This window comes from Pinus tabuliformis, chromosome 2_1 (genome assembly GCF_031772625.1).
Source record: "Pinus tabuliformis cultivar Carrire ecotype Pingquan chromosome 2_1, CPIR1, whole genome shotgun sequence".
NCBI lineage: Eukaryota > Viridiplantae > Streptophyta > Pinopsida > Pinales > Pinaceae > Pinus > Pinus tabuliformis.
The window spans coordinates 628,317,023-628,338,584 of record NC_142299.1 but is presented as its reverse complement, the minus strand read 5'-3'; the positions used below and the strand labels follow the sequence as shown (position 1 = coordinate 628,338,584).

The 21,562-nt window shown below is 32.3% G+C and overlaps 1 protein-coding gene across 1 annotated transcript; it reads left to right on the top strand.

The window, feature by feature from the left end:
* Positions 1-18,149: 18,149 nt before the first annotated feature.
* LOC149202112 (putative laccase-17) lies at positions 18,150-20,743 on the top strand. The gene is made up of 6 exons (XM_089399899.1): positions 18,150-18,361; positions 18,712-18,863; positions 18,992-19,236; positions 19,327-19,455; positions 19,571-20,518; positions 20,613-20,743. Exons 1-6 carry the CDS (start codon positions 18,251-18,253, stop codon positions 20,741-20,743), a joined length of 1,716 nt encoding a protein of 571 aa, XP_089256025.1. The 5' UTR covers positions 18,150-18,250.
* The last annotated feature ends 819 nt before the right edge of the window (positions 20,744-21,562 follow it).

The following is a 21,562-nucleotide window of genomic DNA, read 5'->3' as shown; positions in this document are numbered from 1 at the left end:
ACCCTTTTCACACTTGATCTTATGGAGCTTGTCTTTCAGCGCCAGCTTCCTCTGATCGTTGCTATTTTGATATAGATCTTTCAATGTTTTCCACATCGAAAACAGTGTCTCCTTCCCATGGAGGCTTGAGACAATGTGGTCTCGAACTCCCTCCAAGAGGATTCTCCTTTGCTCGAGCCACACATTTCTTCCATTCCGCCAGTTGAGTAGCATTAGTTGGCTTGAGGACTTTTTGATCAATGAAGTCCTTTAGACCGTTATCCTCTAATACTGCCTCCACGTGATTCTTCCAGGCTATATAATTCAAGCTACCATCAAGGGCATACTCAAGTCTAAAATCACTGAATGCCATTGGTGAAATTGAGATGTGATAAGAACTCGATTTCTATATTCAGGAACCTCAAACTTTGAACTTCTCCCTTCTTGTATACTGTTCTTTGCCTTGATCACCTTTGCTCTGATACCATGTAGAAATTCCCACTGTAGATCAACAAATTATACAATAGACTAAAGAAAAATATAAGATCTACTGCTACAAGACTTTGCTGAAGCTTAATCTTAATATTTTAAAATAAAATACAAATTGAGAAGATGAAATACTTGGTGATTATGTGTAAGTATTATTTTATTAAAAATACTTTTTTTTTTTTTGGGGCAAAGGTGAATGCTTGTTGAACTTTCATTTTCCGAATTATAATCATTAATTTATTCTCTTGCGAAAAAAAATCATAAATGCAAATCAATACATTGCATATTAGTATAAGTAAAACGTGGTTTTCTGTCATTTAAAAATGTCACAAAAATTTGGGTCCCCTGTCAATGGCATAGGGATCTCTAGATAGAATGCTGATAAAATCAAAACTTCACTTTATAGTTAGTCAATGGCACGGGGATTTATGGATAAGATGCTGATAAAATTAAATTTTGAGAAAGAAACACACATGGCCACCCAATTGAAAATCAATGCGGAATTTGAAATTGTAGTTTGTTCCAGATAACTAACTAAAATGGCATATTAAAAATAAGTTTATTTAACTTATTGAAGCACATTAAAGATAAGTATATTTAAATTCTCTCCGGAAAGTGTCATATGAATGATAGTGACCATGTGAGGATGGCATTAGTGATGGTTGCAAATTTGAAGCCATAAAGATGCCATGCCGGTTGGTTCCAAATTTGATTTAACATTATTGAAGTGTTTACAATTTTATGTGATTTGGTATTTAGTATTATTTTTAAATAATATATAGTTTTGGTTTGAGTGACTTTGTTTTATTAAGAAAAATTTACTATAATTTTAAAAAAATAAAATATTATTTTGATATTTAATAACTTTAAATTAATATATTATTATTATTTAAAGAGAATGTTATTAGTTGAGATGATACATTGGATTTTGAGTTAATTTATATCTTTAATTTTTTTATTTCTTTTAAATATAACTACTTTTTATTTCATATCAAAAAACTAAGTAATACATGATAAATATAGTTATGTTCATCACTACATAGAACTTTGATCAAATAGACTACAAAAAACAAAAAATACAACTAATTATTACAATAGCCTTCAAGCATTAGATAAAAAATCCATGAGTACAAGAAAGTTAAAACCATGAGAGTTTTGCACACTAGAAATTGATGTTATTCCATCCTCTTTTATGACAAAAATTGATGCCTGCTTTGCTTCAATTTTCTTTGTTGCAATAGCTCCACCATCTTTTAAGTCGAAAAAAAAATATTGCTCACATAATTCTTTCATTAGAACCAACTCCTCTTGTAAATATACCACTACACAAATAATTGAAACTAAAAACATGAGATTGTTTAGTCTCAAGGGATGCTTCTAGCATCACTACATCATCATCTTCCTCTCTAAGGATCTGCCCCTTCTCTGGTTCAGAAGTCACTTCCTTCACTCCATACTCAGTTGCTCTGAGTTCTTCTTCTACCTCTACTCTCTATATCAACTTCTCAGTAAACAATTATCTGACATGCTACTTTACTCTTTTCCCTACATAAATTTCTTTCTCAAAATATTTTATCATCACCTTTTGTAGCCTTTTGGTTTGTTTTTGTAGTTTTTTCTTCATTTTTCTAAGCTTTCCCTTTAGCTTAGGTAACTCTATCTCTTTCTTCATCACTCATTCTCTGCTTTGTAGCGTTTGCTCTAGCTTTCATTTCCTCCTTACTGCAACTTTCTTTTGGACTTGTTCTTTGACTGTCTATCGTTGTCATTATTAGCCTTTATTCTGTGAGCTTCTCCATGCCCATTGTGAGTTGCAACCCAACCCTTGTAGTAGCAAACTTCTCCTCACCTCACCATACAATACCTCACCAAACTTCTCCTCTGAGATTATTCTTTTGGCACCTTCCTGGTCCTTTCCTCTAGAACTAATGAGTACTCCTTGCTCTAGGTTGTTGCAAGTCTTCTTACTATTCTTTCTGCAAAAGAACTTCCAACGTTCCCTTTGAAACAGTCTCTAGCTAAAGTTTCTTTACAACACCCTTTCTGTACTATTTTTTCCACAAGCTTATTTTGAGAGCTTTGTCTGCTCCCTTCTTCTCTATTCCAACTTCTTTGCTACCACTTTTGTCATTGCATTTCTTCCTTCTTCAGTTATCTCTCTCAACAATTGCACACTAACAAAATATTTTACATGTCATTCAATTCTTCCAACTTATTATGCAATCATCAATCCTCTTTGCTGGACCATTTCTCTTTGTTTTAATCCTTCGAAATCCAACAAACAATCTATATTCTACTAACAACAATCCATCACTAATTTCTCTGTCTATTTTCCAAAGAATCAAACACCTATAAAACATAAACATATAGTAGAAGCTCTCTTTGGTACAAATTCCAAAGCTTCTATTGTGACGATTCATCAACTTTAGATATGATTATTCCATTCCAACTACTAAACTCAAACTCATTTTCCCTAAGATTTGAGCCCTAAATGATTAGAATTCTTGATCAAGTCTCAATAATTGGTGTAATTCCATATTGCTTCACACCATAGTGCACAAAATTGCATGAAGGTGCCCTTACCTTTTCCTTTCTAATCTCTTTGGCAACTCCTCCAGTTGTAAGCCACTATCACAGTGTCTTCTCAGTAGCTACCTGCTATATACATATATATATATATATATATATATATATATATATATAGATATATATATATATATATGTATGTATGTATAGATATATATGCATGTGTATATATATATATATATATATATATATATATATATATATATATATATATATATATATATATATATATATATATATATATATGTATGTATATGCATGTATAGATATATATGTATGTATATATATATATATATATATATATATATATATATATATATATATATATATATATATATATATATGGAATCAAAACTTAAATATTGTCTAACCTTACCTCTCCAATTCAATTGGCTCTGCATTCAACAATTTTCCTCGACTCTACTTAGCTCCCTTTAACACTATCTTCTTCTTCAATTCTACATAACCTCACTTGCTAAAACTGCCCTTATCTGCATATCCTCTATTGCATGTCTTCTCACATCTCTAGGCCTATTTTTATCTTCCTTTGCTTAACTCGTAAGTATCTCAAGCTCTAATTTTTTCTTCTTAGATAGCATTACTTTGTTGTGTATCTCTTTCCAAAGAGCATACTTGCTCTGGTACCAAATGATGCAACCTTCAAAATTAGCCTATTGATTACCCAAAATCTCAATCTACATGATACAAGCTACTTTCTCTGGTGCAAATGATACATTTGTTACATACCCGGTTGATTTCTCCACTACCAACACTATAAAATTTTCACTGATTTCCTTCAATTGAGTAGAATTTATAGTGACTTCATATCGTAAATTTTCTAGTTCTTTATCTTATTTCTCTCCATTATTAGGCCTTTATGTCCAATCAATGCATCCTTAAGGTCAATTCATGTCCAAAACAATGTTTCCTAAGTAATGCTTTCTGCACATATACTAGGTCATTTGCTCGATTCATAGGTTTTCCTTTGACAAACACTCGTAATATTTTGATGGTAATTGGGCATCTAATTTTTTTTTGGCTTTTTATTTAGTTCATAGATAAATGCATGGAAAAATAATGGATGCCAACGATACTAGAAATAGTGATCCTCTACCCATTAGTCTCCATGGTAAGTTACTATATATGTGATGCAAACTTCTCTAGGATTTGTAGATGTTGGGTGCTTATTTGGTAAATGCTCTACAACAGTTTAATTGACATTGTGTTTGATAAATTCTTGGCAAACATAGATGGACTCTTAATTCTTATCTCACCATTTGGAAATGCCCCACTTCCTCACCTCTTTCTATCTAAATGGATTATCCAAATGATTTCTTAGTTATTCACTTATGATCTAAAAGAAAATATGACAAACATGTTATGTCCAATCAATGCATCCTTCAGGTCAATTCATGTCCAAAACAATGTTTCCTAGGTAATTCTTTTTGCACATATGCTAGGTCATTTGCTCGATTCATAGGTTTTCCGTTCACAAACACTCTTAATATTTTGATGGGAATTGGGCAACTAAAATAATTTTTACTTTTTATTTAGTTCATAGATAAATGCATGGAAAAATAATGGATGCCAACGATACTAGAAATAATGATCCTCTACCCATTACTCTCCATAGTAAGTTACTACATATGTGATGCAAAATTCTCCAGGGTTTGGAGATGTTGGATGTTTATTTGGTCAATGCTCTGTAGCAGTTTAATTGACGTTGGGTTTGGTCAATTCTTGGCACACATAGATGGACTTTCAACTCTTATCTCACCATTTTGAAATGCCCCACTTCCCCAACTCTTCCTATCTAAATGGATTATCCAAATGATTTCTTAGTTATTCACTTATGATCTAAAAGAAAATATGACAAACATGTTATGTCCAACCAATGCATCCTTTAGGTAAATTCATGTCTAAAAAAATGTTTCCTAGGTAATTCTTTATGCACATACACTAGGTCATTTTCTCGATTCATAAGATTTCCTTTGAAAAACACTCTTAATATTTTGATTGGAATTGGGCATCTAAAATAGTTTTGACTTTTTATTTAATTCATAGATAAATGCATGGAAAAATAATGGATTCCAACAATACTAGAAATAATGATCCTCTACCCATTACTCTCCATAGTAAGTTACTACATATGTCATGAAAACTTCTCCATGGTTTGTAGATGTTGGATGCTTATTTGGTCAATGATATGTAGCAGTTTAATTGGTGTTGGGTTTGATCAATTCTTGGCACACATAGATGGATTCTAAACTCTACCCCACCATTTGGAAATGCCCCACTTCCCCAACTCTTCCTATCTATATGGATTATCCAAATGATTTCTTAGTTATTCACTTATGATCTAAAAGAAAATATGACAAACATGTTCTCCAAGAGGAATTGCATAGATGTAAAGTTCTGAAGGTTCATCAATTAACTTGATAGTGAAGGAGTCATCCCTCATGTGATCCCATGATACAAGAATGAACCACTATCTCATTTGACGGAATATTCCTTCATACAATTACCTTTTCTATTGTTTACTATTGTCTTGACATCCATACATCCTCATTTGACCATGTTACCTCTCTTATGTTAAATGATGTCAATATCGTTTACACCCACAAATGCTTGGTTTCACACAAAATCCCTATCTACAATAGCGTTCTTGCAGAACCTTGAAACTATCTCTAATCCTTAATACATAATCAATATCACCCATATGACATATTTGTACCTAAATATAGCATTAGTTCCAGGATTCACATGAATTTTGAAACTCTTCTATTCATTCATTCACATAGAGACAATAAATAAATGCCATAATGACATGAACTCTATTTAATTCAAAATAGTTGTATATGTATAGTTTTGTGCCTTGATGGCCTGATTTTCTATATTTGGCCAACCTTGTCTCTAAGCCAAATTTTGGTTTCACAAGCCTCACTCACTTTCCTCTGTTTGTACTCACATACCTTTTTTTTCTGATTATTAATTTACATCATTAAATACAAATGGAATCTAAACTAATTTAGCTCAAATCCAAAGAATCCTCACTTAAACTAGATCCTCTAAATCTAAAAAGATATAACTTCCCTCATTCCTTTAATTTTCCTAGAAAGATCTAACTTCCCTTATTCGTCTCTAACTCAAATATTCCTTAGATCTATCTAGACGAATATATCTAATTACAATTTCCATTTCTAAATACATATTTCTCTAAAAATATTTTGAAACATGGGGGGAAAAGTAATTGAATCACCACATTTAATTAGGTAACCAACACCCTTGGTAAAAAAAAAAAACCCTTAGTCTAGTTAAAAAACATTTTGATTTGGAAGTTGAATTCTCCTGCATCACAATATTGAGCAAAGTGTCCATAAAATTGACAGACACAACACTTGAATCGAAGGTACTCATAGTCTAGAACTTTGCAATGTTTCGAATCTCCCATTGTGAGGAAAATTTGTATTGGAAACTCGTTTTCACCATTGCTTCTACTCCACTTGTAAATATACCACTACAAAAATATTTAAAACTAAAAACATGAGATTGTTTAGTCTCAAGGGATGCTTTGGACATCACTATATCATCATCTTCCTCTCTAAGGATCGGTTCCTTCTCTAGTTCACAAGTCACTTCCTTCACTCCACACCCAGTTGCTATGAGTGCTTCTTCTTCCTCTACTCTCTACATCAAATTCTCAATAAAAGATTCTCTAACATGCTACTTTACTCTTTTCCCTACATAAGTTTCTTTCTAAAAATATTTTATCATCTAATTTTTCAGCCTTTTGGTTTGTTTTTGTAGTTTTTTCTTCATTTTTCTAAGCTCTCCCTTTAGCCCAAGTAACTCTTTCTCTTTATTCATCACTCATTCTCTGCTTTGTAGCGTTTATTTTGGCTTTCATTCCTCCTTGTTGTAGCTTTATTCTAGACTTCTTCTTTGACTGTCTGTCATTATCATTATTCGACTTTATTCTGTGAGCTTCTCCATGCCCGTTGTGAGTTGCAAACAACCCTTGTAGTAGCAAACTTCTCCTCACCTTGCCATATGATACGTCACCAAACTTCTCATCTGAGATTATTCTTTTGGCACCTTCCTATTCCTTTCCTATGGAACCAAAGAGAACTTCATGCTCTAGGTTGTTGCAAGCCTTCTTACTATCCTTTCTTCCGAATAACTTTCAATGTTTCCTTTGATTCAATCTCTAGCTAAAGTTTCTTCACAACACCCTTGCTATAATATGTTTTCCACAAGCTTATTTTGAGAGCTTTGTCTGCTCCCTTCTTCTCTATTACAACTTCTTTGCTACCACTTTTTTCACCGCATTTCTTCCTTCTTTGGTTATCTGTCTTAAAAACTTCATATTAATAAAATATTTTACATGTCATTCACTTCTTCCAACTTATTCTGCAATCATCAATCCTCTTTACTGGACTATTTCTCTTCAGTTCAATCCATCTAAATCCAACAAACCATCTGCATCATACTAACAACAATGCATCACTAATTTCTCTGTCTAGTTTCCAAAAAATCAAACACCTATAAAACATAAACATATAGTAGAAGCTCTCTTTGATACAAATTTTGAAGCTTCTATTGTGATGATTCATCAACTTTAGATATGATTATTCGATTCCAACTACTAAATTCAAACTCATTTTCCCTAAGATTCAAGCCCTAAATTATTAGAATTCTTGATCAAGTCTCAATAATTGGTGTAAATCCATATTGCTTCACATCATAGTGAACAAAATTCCATGAGGATTCCCTTATATTTTCCTTTCTAATATCTTTGGCAAAACTTCCAGCTATAAGCCACTATCACAATGTCTTCTCGATAACTACTTGCTAGATATATATATATATATATATATATATATATATATATATATATATATATATATATATATAGCAGGTAGCTATCGAGAAGACACTGTGATAGAATCAAAACTTAAATATCGTCTAACCTTACCTCTCCAACTCCATTCGTTCTGCATTCAATGATTTTCCTCAGCTCTATTTAGCTCTCACTAACACTATCTTCTAGAAATCTACATAACTTCACTTGCTAGAACTGCCCTCATCTGCATATCTTCTCACATCACTAGGCCTATTCTTATCTTCCTTTTCCTAACTCGTAAGTATCTCGAGCTCTAATTTTTTCCTTCCTAGATAACATTACTTTGTTGTGTATCTCTTTCCAAAGAGCATACTTGCTCTGATACCCAATGACACAACCTTCAAAATTAGCCTATTGAATATCCAAAATCTCACTCTACATGATACAAGATACATTCTCTAGTGCAAACGATACATTTGTTACATAGCTAGTTGATTTCTCCACTGCCAACACTACAAAATTTTCACTGATCTCCTTCAATTGAGTAGAATTTACAGTGACTTCATATTGTGAATTTCTAGTTCTTGATCTTATTTCTCTCCATTATTAGGCCTTTATGTCCAATCAATGTGTCCTTAAGGCCAATTCATGTCCAAAACAATGTTTCCTAGGTAATGCTTTCTACACATATACTAGGTCATTTTCTCGATTCATAGGTTTTCCTTTGACAAACACTCTTAATATGTTGATGGTAATTGGGCATCTAAAAAAAAATTGGTTTTTTTTTTTAGTTCATAGATAAATTCATGGAAAAATAATGGATGCCAACGATACTAGAAATAGTGATCCTCTACCTATTGCTCTCCATTGTATGTTACTACATTTGTGATGCAAACTTCCCTAGGTTTTGTAGATGTTGGGTTCTTATTTGGTTAATGCTCTATGGCAGTTTAATCGACATTGCGTTTGATCAATTCTTGGCACACATAGATGGACTCTCAACTCTTATCTCACCATTTTGAAATGCCCCACTTCCCCAACTCTTCCTATCTAAATGGATTATCCAAATGATTTCTTAGTTATTCACTTATCATCTAAAAGAAAATATGACATACATGTTATGCCCAATCAATGCATCCTTCAATTCAATTCATATACAAAACAATGTTTCCTAGGTAATCCTTTCTGCACATATGCTAGGTCATTTCCTCGATTCATAGGTTTTCCTTTGACAAACACTCTTAATATTCTGATGGGAATTGGGCATCTAAAATAATTTTGACCTTTTATTTAGTTCATAGATAAATGCATGGAAAAATAATGGATGCCAATGATACTAGAAATAATGATCCTCTACCCATTACTCTCCATAGTAAGTTACTACATATGTGATGCAAACTTCTCCATGGTTTGTAGATTTTGGATGCTTAATTGGTCAATGCTCTATAGTAGTTTAACTGACGTTGGGTTTGATGAATTACTGGCACAGATAGATGGAGTCTCAACTCTTATCTCACCATTTGGAAATGCCCCACTTCCGCAACTCTTCCTATCTAAATGGATTATCCAAATGATTTCTTAGTTATTCACTTATGATCTAAAAGAAAACATGAAAAACATGTTATGTCCAATCAATGCATCCTTCAGGTCAATTCATGTGCAAAAAATGTTTCCTAGGTAACGCTTTCTACTCATATGCTAGGTCATTTGCTCAATTCATAAGATTTCCTTTGACAAACACTCTTAATATTTTGATTGGAATTGAGCATCTAAAATAATTTTGACTTTTTATTTAGTTCATAGGTAAATGCATGGAAAAATAATGGATACCAATGATACTAGAAATAATGATCCTCTACCTATTACTCTCCATAGTAAGTTACTACATATGTGATGCAAACTTCTCCTAGGTTTATAGGTGTTGGATGCTTATTTCGCCAATGCTCTGTAGCAGTTTAATTGAAGTTGGGTTTGATCAATTCTTAGCACACATAGATGGAATATCACCTCTTATCTTAGCATTTGGAAATGCCCCACTTCCCAAACTCTTCCTATCTAAATGGATTATCCAAATGATTTCTTAGTTATTCACTTATGATCTAAAAGAAAATATTGCAAACATGTTCTCCAAGAGGAATTGCATGCATGTAAAGTTCTAAAGGTTCATCAATTAACCTGATAGCGAAGAGGTCATCCTTCATGTGATGCCATCATAGAATAATGAACCACCGTATCATTTGATGGAATATTGCTTCATACAATTACCTTTTCTATTGTTCACTATTTTCTTGACATCCATACATCCTCATTTGACCATGTTACCTCTCTTATGTTCAATGATATCAATATTATTTACACCCACAAACAATTGTTTTCACGCAAAATACCTATGTATAATAGCGTTCTTGTAGAGCATTGAAATTATCTCTAATCCTTAATACATAATCAATATCACTCATATGACAGATTTGTACATAAATATAACATTAATTCAAGGATTCACACGAATTTTGAAAGTCTTATATTCATTCATTCACATAGAGACAATCAATAAACGCCATAATGACATCAACTCTATTTAATTCAAAATAGTTGTATATATATAATTTTGTGCCTTGATGGCCCGATTTTCTTTATTTGGCCAACATTGGCTCTAAGCCAAATTCTGGCTTCACAAGCCCTAGTCACTTTCCTCTATTTGTACACCACATACTTTTTTTTTTCTGATTATTAATTTACATCATTAAATACAAAGGGAATCTGCACTAATTTAGCTCAGATCCAAAGAATCCTCACCTAAATTAGATCCTCTAAATCTAAAAAGATATAACTTCCCTTATTCCTTTAATTTTCCTAGAAGGATCTAACTTCCCTCATTCCTCTCTAACTCAAATATTCTTTAGATCTATCCAGAGGAATAATCATTACATTTAATTAGGTAACCAACTCCCTTTGTAAACAAAACCCCTTAGTCTAGTCAAAACACATTTTGATTTGGAAGTCGAATGCTCCTGCATCAAAATATTGATCAAAGCGTCCATAAACTTGACAAACACAACACTTGAATCGAAGCTACTCATAGTCCATAACTTGGCAATGTTTCCAATCTCCCATCGTGAGGAAAATTTGTGTTGAAAACCCCTTTTCAAAATCTATCTCAACACATATCCTGACATAAGTGAATTTCTCACCTTTGGGTTCTGCTCTTTCTATGTATCTACCAACTCCATTTATGATCACCCTGAGACGGTCATATCCCCATCGTGAAAGAGGAATCATTGGTAAATTTACATAGACTAGAACAACATTTGGAATATCTTCTACTAGATCAAAGTTTAACAACCATCTATTCAATTACATCCCTCTTTCCCCAAATAAATAAGGGCCATTTCTAAAGATGATTTCCTTGTCTTCCTTTGATTAAAAAAAAATGCGAAATATCCAATAGCTACTACTTATATGCCCAATCTGCCATTCATATTTTCTTTCTAGTTTTTCTTTGCCCATAGTTCAACAAATTTAGGAGATAACCACATGCCGATAAATTTCCTAGTAAATGCTGGATCCATAAATGTAAGCGTGAAATGACAAAAGGTTGAGGGGATTGGTACGTATGGTATGTTTTCGACCATCCTCACAAATTTGGAAGTTAATAACTTTATCTTCTGATTCTTAGAGAGTGAAGTAATCAACGCCTGAAAGGCTTCTACAATAACATCGACAAAAAGAGGAGGGGGGCGAGGAGCCCCTTCTTAGTTGGCCATTGAGACCATAGGGGGCAGGAGATAGGGTTGAAAAGAGATAAGGTTTTGCAAAATGGTTAACCATTATTCCAATTATTTATATTTATAAGATTTTGAAAATTTCTTGTAATTAGTTTTCAATTAAATTAATATTAGATTATATAATATTAAAATAAGAAGATGACATGAAAATATCAATAGTCTATGATTTAATTTGTTCATTTTTTTCATTTTTGTCCATTCTTAGTGGGGTTTTACAAATATATATATGGGTGAGCGTGGATCCACTCATATGCGAAGTGACTATGAAACCAATTTTAATATAGTCTCTTTTGGTGCAACAACATCTTTAACCACTATCTCAATGAGCCTCATAGCTTGAGGGTTTGAGAACTAATCCTTGATTAATGGTGAAAAACTCCTCACTCTCCACCCTTAAATCCATCCCCTTTAGTTTTGGGAAAATTTATTTATGTTTTACTAATTTTTAAATTTTTAGCATATTTAGAAAAAAAAATATAATACTTTTTTTTAATTTTAAAAATAAATAAAGTTAAATTTTCAATAATTTTTTATTATAAAAATAATTTAATTTGGATTTTTTTTTTTAATTATTAAAAATTATTAAACTGGAATTCTTTATTAAATATATGATAAACTTGGCCCTTCGCCTTCAGGATGACATCTCTTAACTTCATAATTAATAAGGTATCTAAGTCCATCAAAACAAACTCCTAAGCAAGAACACACTAGTCCCATAAGAAGTGTGGGATAAAATCTGAGATATTCCCCCAAAAGAAAATATCCTTTCTACTCTAGAGCTTTAAAATGGGGTGTATTAACATGACACTGACCCTGCACCCTCCAACTCCAGATGGGGTGACAAGCTAAGTTCCAACTTGCCTTGCTGCCCTCCCAAGAATAATGAACCAAAACATCCATGGATTTCCAAGCTGCCCACTTACTTTGGAAGATGAATAAGCTTGAAACTTGAAATAAGTGAGGCATAGAGAGAATATCACATGAGTCAAATGTGGTAGCGAAAGTATGTAGAAACATCAATCAAGCTAAGTCCATTGTCATCTTTAGGCTTGGTGCACACATCCCAAGGAGTCATCAAGATGCTCCTCTCCCCATCATACTTGGACCATAGCCATAGGTATGATTGAAGAATTTTCTCCAACCCTTGAAATTGAATTTTACTACGAAACCAACAATAGACATACGAGACATGTCAAACTATTACACAGGTTATTGCTCCATGTGATATGCATTCTTGATCATGACTCAAGCCTATTATACTTCAAATTGTATTAGATGTTAAAAGCTCTAATTCACAAGGTGCAACCCCATAGGAAACTACTATGATAATCACCATTGTCACTTAAGAAACATATCTTCAATGACCAACTTTCCTATGGCTCAATTACCTAATTTATGCTTATGTTTTTTGTTTTTAAAGTGAAAAAATTTCTTTTCAAAAATATATGATATTGTAATAATACGTGTTATAATCATAATTATACAAATAATATAAGTAGGTTATAAAAGTTATTCATCGTTCAAGGACATCACAGGGATGATCATTACATCATCATGGGTCATATTTGTATTGATTTTTAATGTAACTCTGAGTTGAAGAGATGATTAGTTCAAATTTTTTGGGGTATGTTAAATGAATTTTATTATATTAATCTTCTTAAATTTTATTATGAATCTTTTAAATGTGGGCAACGAACTTTATTATATTTGAATGTTTGTAATTGAATATACATAAAAATTGAATCATAGTGCAATTTGCTACCTCAATTGATCCATTATCATGTGAGCATAAGGAAATACTTTCCTTTGTTTGGTATAAACCATTTCCATAATAATTGCCAAATGTAGTTGACAAATTTATTGTTTTGGTTATAGATGATTTTTGGAATATTAAATCCTAATAATGATTTTTGGTTAATAAGGATGTTTTGTTTAATAATAATTTTAGGGTTGTTGATATCATTAATTAAAAGGACTTTGGTATCCTACTATAGGCTCATGGTCGTCTCTACGATTCAAAGACCAAATGTGTTGATATTCATTATTCAAAGTTACCATACTTGTGGTAGAGTATGGTAGTTTGAGATTTTCAACATACTTGAGTTCAAAAGATTTTTATTTTGGCTTCAACTTGATCTTATTATAATTTATCCAAAAGCATTTAATGCAGGTCACTATGATCCGGTCCACAGACTGATCAAAAAGAGAATGATACAAATGTTTGCTAGAGTTTGAATTGGGGGACAATGTAAATGGATTTAAATGAAACCCAGGAGAGTTATATCAATTGCAAGAAATCTTGAATCCCAAATAAAGTTGGCATATACAAATAGGGTGTGGATAAATTCCAACCATTCAAGTAGGCTAATACTTCAAACATAAGTGTTTCCAGTGAAAATACATATGGATGTTTAACCAAAAGACCAAATCAAAGTCTTCTAGTCAATAATTGCTAAGGATAGAGATCTTTGTTATCTCTACAGTGCATTCTTTGGCAACTACACTATATAACCAAAAAGAGAGAACTTGATATTGTGGATACTCTTGTCATGTCAATGATGCAATTCCTAAGACCTCCTCTTTAACTAAGATCCAAAATTCCACTTAGACCCTTTGGCAACATCTAGTGACACTTCATTGGCATCATGGAAAAGTAATAGTTTAATGCTACTCTTTCCTACACTACTACCTTACAATGTTTCCTTTGCAACATCTCATACAATTTCTAGTATAATAAATTCATGTTGCAATTCCTTGTTGAGAGATTTTTCTTACTTGTATATTCGTGTATTTCCATTATCATTCCTTTTGAAAAATTTATTGGAACAACCAATATGTGCTAAGAAAATATAATAAAGTATATACCATTATTATTATAATAATTTACAGTCCAATATAAATCCAATGCAAACATAACTCTAGATTTTGTTATGGCTACAAAAGCTATTAACCATTTCACTTGATTTATCATAATAAATTCAATAAATTATTTTTTCAAATAAATTTATTATTTTTATTGTTGTGGAATTTGATAAAGAATAAAAAACCATGCATTTTTTATTTTATTAATCCTAATTTTATATTGAAACAAGATTTAAATATATGCACTCATTTACAAACACTACCCACATCTCCCCATTATAACTTTTAAAACAACTACCAATATAAAAACAAACGCAACCAAGAATAAAACACACAAAAACAACAACAAAGAATAATAAAACACACAAGTCTGACGCCTCCAACATAAGGAGCAAAAGACATCATGAAACAAAGCAAGAGGGCTTCAGGAAACTACCCGTATCCAAACACCAATCCCGCAAATCACACATTACACGTGGGAGGAGGTTGATTAATGTTTAATGCGATTAACCTACGTTGTATATCGAATGCAAAATATGTTGCATTCATCATTAGGGTGACAAGCACGTCTGCCCGCCTAATTCTTGAGGTGATGACAGTTATGCCATCTTCACCTCCCAAATCACCCAATGAAAATCTTAATGTCTATAATTAATACCAAATTGAATCTTACGATTAATGCAAATTGGGTTGTGGGAAAAAATAGTCTACCTTGGAATATATCTAATATAAATAAATATATATCCCCTTTCTATAGCATATTCTATATTTGAAATGAAACATTCACTAATATATATCCCGTATTTATAGCATGTTCTCATATTTGAAATGAAACATTTCCAAAAATTGCTTTTATGCTTCATTTCTTACATTAGAAGAGGCCCAAGTAAACCAATATATTAGTTCATTGCTGCTTATTGTTGTAAATATTTGATAGGTAGAAAAAGTGTTAAATAAAGTACGAGATTATAACTTTGGCTTAAATATGCTTATTTATATGTGGAAGTATTGGAGTAACAAGTTTGTTTTATAATAATTTTGATTTGTACTTGGAAAACTACTCGTAATAAATTTATAAATAAGAATAAGTTTAAATAATTTGATTTATTTTTAAAATGATAGTTTTTTATTTTTTAAAATATATATTTTTAATATAAAAATACAATTAGTATGAAAATGTTTAAATTATTAATGTTTAATAATATGTATAATTTATATTTAAATGATATTTGAATATATAAATTTAATTAATATTTTAAATTATTAATGTTTAATAATATGTATAATTTATATTTAAATGGTATTTGAATATATAAATTTAATTAATATTTTAAAATGAAGTTGTTTTTAATGTGATTTTTTGGAATTTTTAGTGTCATGAAAAAATTGAGGTGAAATCTTTGAGATTTCAGTAAATTCTTATTGGATTTTAGAGAAATTAGACCAGAAAAACCCATGATAAAAGCTTCCAAAAAATTTCAATAAAGACAACTAGCTTTAAAATATCTCTAAGCTATAAAAAATTTACATTAATAATTAAAATGTATAATTTTAATCATAATTCTATTCTAATTAATAAAATATACTTAAAAATGATTGGAAAGTTATAAAATTTAAAATAAATATATTTTAAATTAAATCAATCCATAACACCTTTCAATAAAACAATAATTATGAATGATCAACTATCTTCTATCAATATAGATCCATTTTAACTATTGATCTACCAAAAGCAAACAGGGATCAAATCTTATTATATGCAAACTCTTTTTAGAATGCAAAACTTGAAAAAAAAAATTACAGGTGAAGAGATTTGATCCCTTTTAATCCTTCATAAATGCTTGAGTAAGATGGATGTATCCTAGTTTTTTATCTCTATATATAGACCATGTGCAATTCTTCATTGTTTAAATTGTATTTTTGAATAATTTATTATTATTAATATTTAATATTAAAAATTAAATGAGCTACTCATTTTCTTCTTATTAAAATGTAACTAAATTATTTTACCTTGAGTATTGAAATATTTCACTAAAGTCAACATTAATACACATGTACACACATTATATCATTATATATATATATATATATATATATATATATATATATATATATATAAACAATTTATTTAAGTTCTACATTAAAATATTTATAAGAAAAATAAGTTATTTTATTTCTGTAAAGTTATACAAAATTATATTATTTAATATAGATATGGAAATATTTTATTTATAATTCCAAAACTGAAAGTGAAATATTTTTACCACATATTTTTCATATTGAACCGTAATAGTAAAATGAACTTTAGGATTATTGATGTTTTGTAATGTTTTTCTAAAAACTAACCAAATATGTATAATCATTTAAATTTTATTACAGTAATAATTTCTTTTAAGTATTTTTTCAGGAGATATTTTTCAAGTCCAACTTAAATACAGATTAAATTACACATCCCCTCATATTAGGTTGTAAAATAAGTCTTTAAACTCAATTAAAAAAATATTAAAATCAATAATAATTAATCAAATTAAAATAAAACACTTATTTTAAATTAAATCAGTTAAACAATTATCCATAATCCATATATTAACCTCTCTACTTTTAAAAATAGCATACATACACCATTTCAATATTTCAAATCAATTAAACCATAATCAATGGATCAACATCCTTATTTTTCTGAATAGCATGTATACACCAATTCAATATCTCACTTAGTAATGACAACAAAAACATAATTAAATTTTATTATAGAACTTCATCATAACCGATCACCCTTTCGAGTTTAGAGAAGATTACCTAATGTACAATTCAATATCTCACTTAGTAATGACAACAAAAACATAATTAAATTTTATTATAGAACTTCATCATAACCGATCACCCTTTCGAGTTTAGAGAAGATTACCTAATGTACATTTTTAGATAATGGAAATGTTTACCAGGTGTGAATAGTTTTGATTCAGGAATATTCGAAGCTGCATTGGCAGCCTCTGAAAATCAATTTAATCTACCCTGACGCTTCGAAGTTAAAATGCGAACAGTCACTTAGCTTAAAATACAAATTTTGAGATGCGATGCAATAATAATGAGTTGAAGCAGCTGCATCATAGTAGCGCTTGCAATTAGCTGTGATAATAATGGGTTTCAGTAGCCCCTGTTATAAAATTCCTTTTAAGTAGAAAAGTGACGAGTGTCGGCAGCCTAGATTGTAATAATAAGGTTCGAAATTAGAAGTAATAATAATGAGTCTCAGCAGCTTGTAATAAAAAGGGAGTTTCGGTAAAACTTATTAACTGTTGCAATGATAACGCGGGAAGAGTGCGTGCTGAGATTTAGTTTAAAGATCTTAAAATATAGGCATTTGTGACCAGCTGCGTTTTAGCGAGCATGCAAATCGTTTATCGTTGAAATTACAACTAGTCTTAAACGCTGACTAAACTTGTATCTTAGGCAACCCAACGCCTAACTTCACCAAATATATTTGTTTCTAACAACTTCAACGTAGACTTATCACTGAACTTCTACATATATATAATTGATCTCCTTACTTTTGTAATGCAGGTCTATTTTCTTCTCTAACTCAGTCCACATTGGTACATGTTTTGTGGATTTTGAAGGTGAAATCGAAGCGGTACAGTATAAAAATAATAGATTTGCTCACTCTTCTGGTGTTGGTTATACTGCGTAACTGAATCACAGTGCAATGGAAACATTTAATCAACATGGTTTTCCACTTCCACTTATTTGGATGATCGTTTGCCTGGCGTTGTTGAGTTCTATGGCCTCTGCGAAGCTACGAAGTGAGACATTCATTGTAGGTGTTCACTTCACTAATGTCGCTATGTCCCTTTTTTTAATATTGCACTTGGATTTGTGAAGGCGCTAGGATATGTGAAGATGAGATCAATAAGTATTTTTATATTTTATTTAATTAGTAAATATGATTTGTATATTACAATCTCTTGTCAATCTTTCGGCTACGTATTTGAAAACTGATTTGTACCAATACTTGTTAAATATTAGATTCTTGAATCATTGTAGATCTTATAGTTCAGGATTAAGATGGATGTTGCACTCATGTATGTATATATATATATATATATATATATACCAATTCTTTGACTTCCAAACTAAAGTTTTGTAGTTGGTTAATTGGACATTCAGCTTCAATCGACATCTGTAAAGAGGCTATGTGGGACGCACAATATCATCACTGTGAACGGTCAGTTTCCAGGTCCAACGCTCCATGTCAGCAACGGAGACACTCTTATGATCAAAGTGTACAACAACGCCCAATATAACGCTACAATTCACTGGTACGTCCCAAACTCAAAGTGTCTGAGATTGATACAACCGGAATTTAAGATTAATAAATGCCATAGCAATAATGCGATAGTAAATGTCATAGCCAGATTATTGTGTATCTATATTATTGTGTTTGCAGGCACGGAGTGCGCCAATTTCGCACAGGGTGGTCCGATGGACCTGAATTTATAACACAATGCCCCATTCGCCCAGGGCGAAGTTACACATATAAATTCACCATCACTGGTCAAGAAGGGACTCTCTGGTGGCATGCCCACAGTTCATGGCTTAGAGCTACTGTCTATGGAGCCTTGATCGTCAGTCCAAGGGTTGGAACCTCTTACCCCTTTACGAGACCCCATGGCCAGGTTCCCATTCTTCTAGGTATGCTACCACTGATTCTATCTTTTGTGATTCCAATTAGCAATATTCAATTATGTTCACTATAATGCCAGTCCGTGTTTGCAATCGCAGGGGAGTGGTGGAATAGGAACCCTATGGATGTTGTGAAGCAAGCAACGCAAACAGGGGCTGCCCCCAACGTTTCAGATGCGTTTACTATAAATGGACAGCCAGGAGACCTATACCAGTGTTCAAGTTCAGGTAAATTTCTATGCATCTAATTAGAGACTGAAATTCTTCTGTTATTTCAAAATTGAAAGGCGAACCTGATCCACTCTATTTAGAGAGCTTGGCTAATCACAGGTGATGGATGCAGATACTTTTCGCGTGTCAGTGCAGACTGGGGAAACTAAGCTTCTACGGGTGATCAATGCTGCACTCAATACCGATCTATTCTTCTCAGTAGGTGGCCACAAATTGACTGTCGTGGCTGTGGATGCTTCGTATACGAAGCCTTTTCAGACCAACATTCTTATGCTCGGCCCCGGTCAGACAACAGATGTACTTCTCACTGCCGATCAAGCTTCAGGAAGATATTACATGGCTGCTCGAGCATATTCCAGTGGCCAAGGAGTTCCCTTCGATAACACCACCACCGTCGCCATTCTAGAATACAAGGGAAGCTCTGGCAGTACAATAACTCCAACCATGCCTAATCTTCCATTTTATAACGATACCCAGACTGCAACGAAGTTCGCTAATGGTTTAAGAAGCTTGGCCTCGAGCGACCACCCGGTCTTCGTTCCTCAGAGGGTGGACGAAAATCTCTTCTACACCATAGGTCTAGGACTGATCAAATGTCCAGGACAGTCTTGTGGAGGTCCCAACGGATCAAGATTTGCAGCAAGTATGAATAACGTATCGTTTGTTCTGCCATCGACTTCTTCAATCCTTCAAGCTCAGCATTTTGGCATGAAAGGGGTATTCACCACGGACTTCCCCGACAACCCTCCCTTGCAATTTGATTATACTGCGAAGAACGTAAGCAGAGGCCTCTGGTCCCCGGTGAAAGCCACGAAAGTGAAAGTTCTTAACTATAACACGACAGTTCAAGTAATTCTTCAGGGAACAAATATATTTGCTGGTGAAAGCCATCCTATCCATCTCCATGGTTATGACTTTTACATCGTGGGAGCAGGGTTTGGTAATTATAATGCACAAACAGATCCTCAGAAGTTCAACCTGGTGGATCCTCCTATGCGCAACACTGTGAACGTTCCAGTCAATGGCTGGGCTGCCATAAGATTCGTTGCTGACAATCCTGGTAAGCCAAAACTTACACAGCATTGCCCTTACTTTTGTTGCTGTCTCTTACTTTAAAATGGCCTGATGTTGGTGATGGTGATTATGTATGGCAGGAGCTTGGGTGATGCACTGCCACTTGGACGTGCACATAACATGGGGGTTGGCGATGGTTTTTGTGGTTAACAATGGACCTGACTCTCTTTTGAGTCTCCAGTCGCCCCCATTAGATCTTCCACAATGCTGAGGACAACTGCCATGAATACAGATCGAGCCTAATGACCGACGACATTCTTACTATATTTGTCTGCTTATTTCTTTTCTTATATAAATATTGATCACCAGTTGTTTGTTCGATTGCAAAATACATTCGCGGCAGATGCCATCGTTGGCATTCTTATTCAGTGACAATTCATTAGGTAAGTTTTGATATGAACTGATTGTCAGTCTGTAACAAAATTCCAGGGAAAACTAATGCCATTTGTTTATATTCTTATTCAATGACAAACCACATAAACTTTGTGTGTTCTAATAATATTTTCGGCGCGTCCACAATCTGAATCCACCACATAAAAACCACTTAAACAGAAAACAGAGAAACAGTCCGATCTTCTAATGAGTAGATAACTGTACTGTTCATAATTGAGAAGTCTGAGAAACAGTCCAATGTTCTAATGAGTAGATAATTGTGCTGTTCATCATTGAAAAGGCTGTTATAAAAATGCTTTTTTTTTTGGGTAATGAATCTCTCATGGTTTTGTACGGTAATTATAAACTGGTCGTGAGAAAACTAATTCGATAGTAAAGCTATGAACAGATTTATTTTCGATAAAGCTAAATCGATAGTGAAATTATGAACAAATTTATTTATGAAATAATATATTTTTATTTCCCATTCATGAATTGGATATCAGAACGAATACATACATATCTAAGAATCTATTCATAAAAAAACACAACATGGTGTCACTGGTCCATAATGATTTCACTATATTTGGCCACCAATGCACTGAACCACAAGATCTAAAGATTTAAGGGGCTCACTCTGGCCATAAAAGTTATTTTA

Bases quoted from the DNA above. Each gene is read 5' to 3' on its own strand.
- LOC149202112 (XM_089399899.1), top strand. From the start codon at position 18,251: ATGGAAACATTTAATCAACATGGTTTTCCACTTCCACTTATTTGGATG. The intron at 18,864-18,991 runs GTACGTCCCAAA...TTGTGTTTGCAG, and splicing joins TATAACGCTACAATTCACTG to GCACGGAGTGCGCCAATTTC. The intron at 19,456-19,570 runs GTAAATTTCTAT...TGATGGATGCAG, and splicing joins ATACCAGTGTTCAAGTTCAG to ATACTTTTCGCGTGTCAGTG.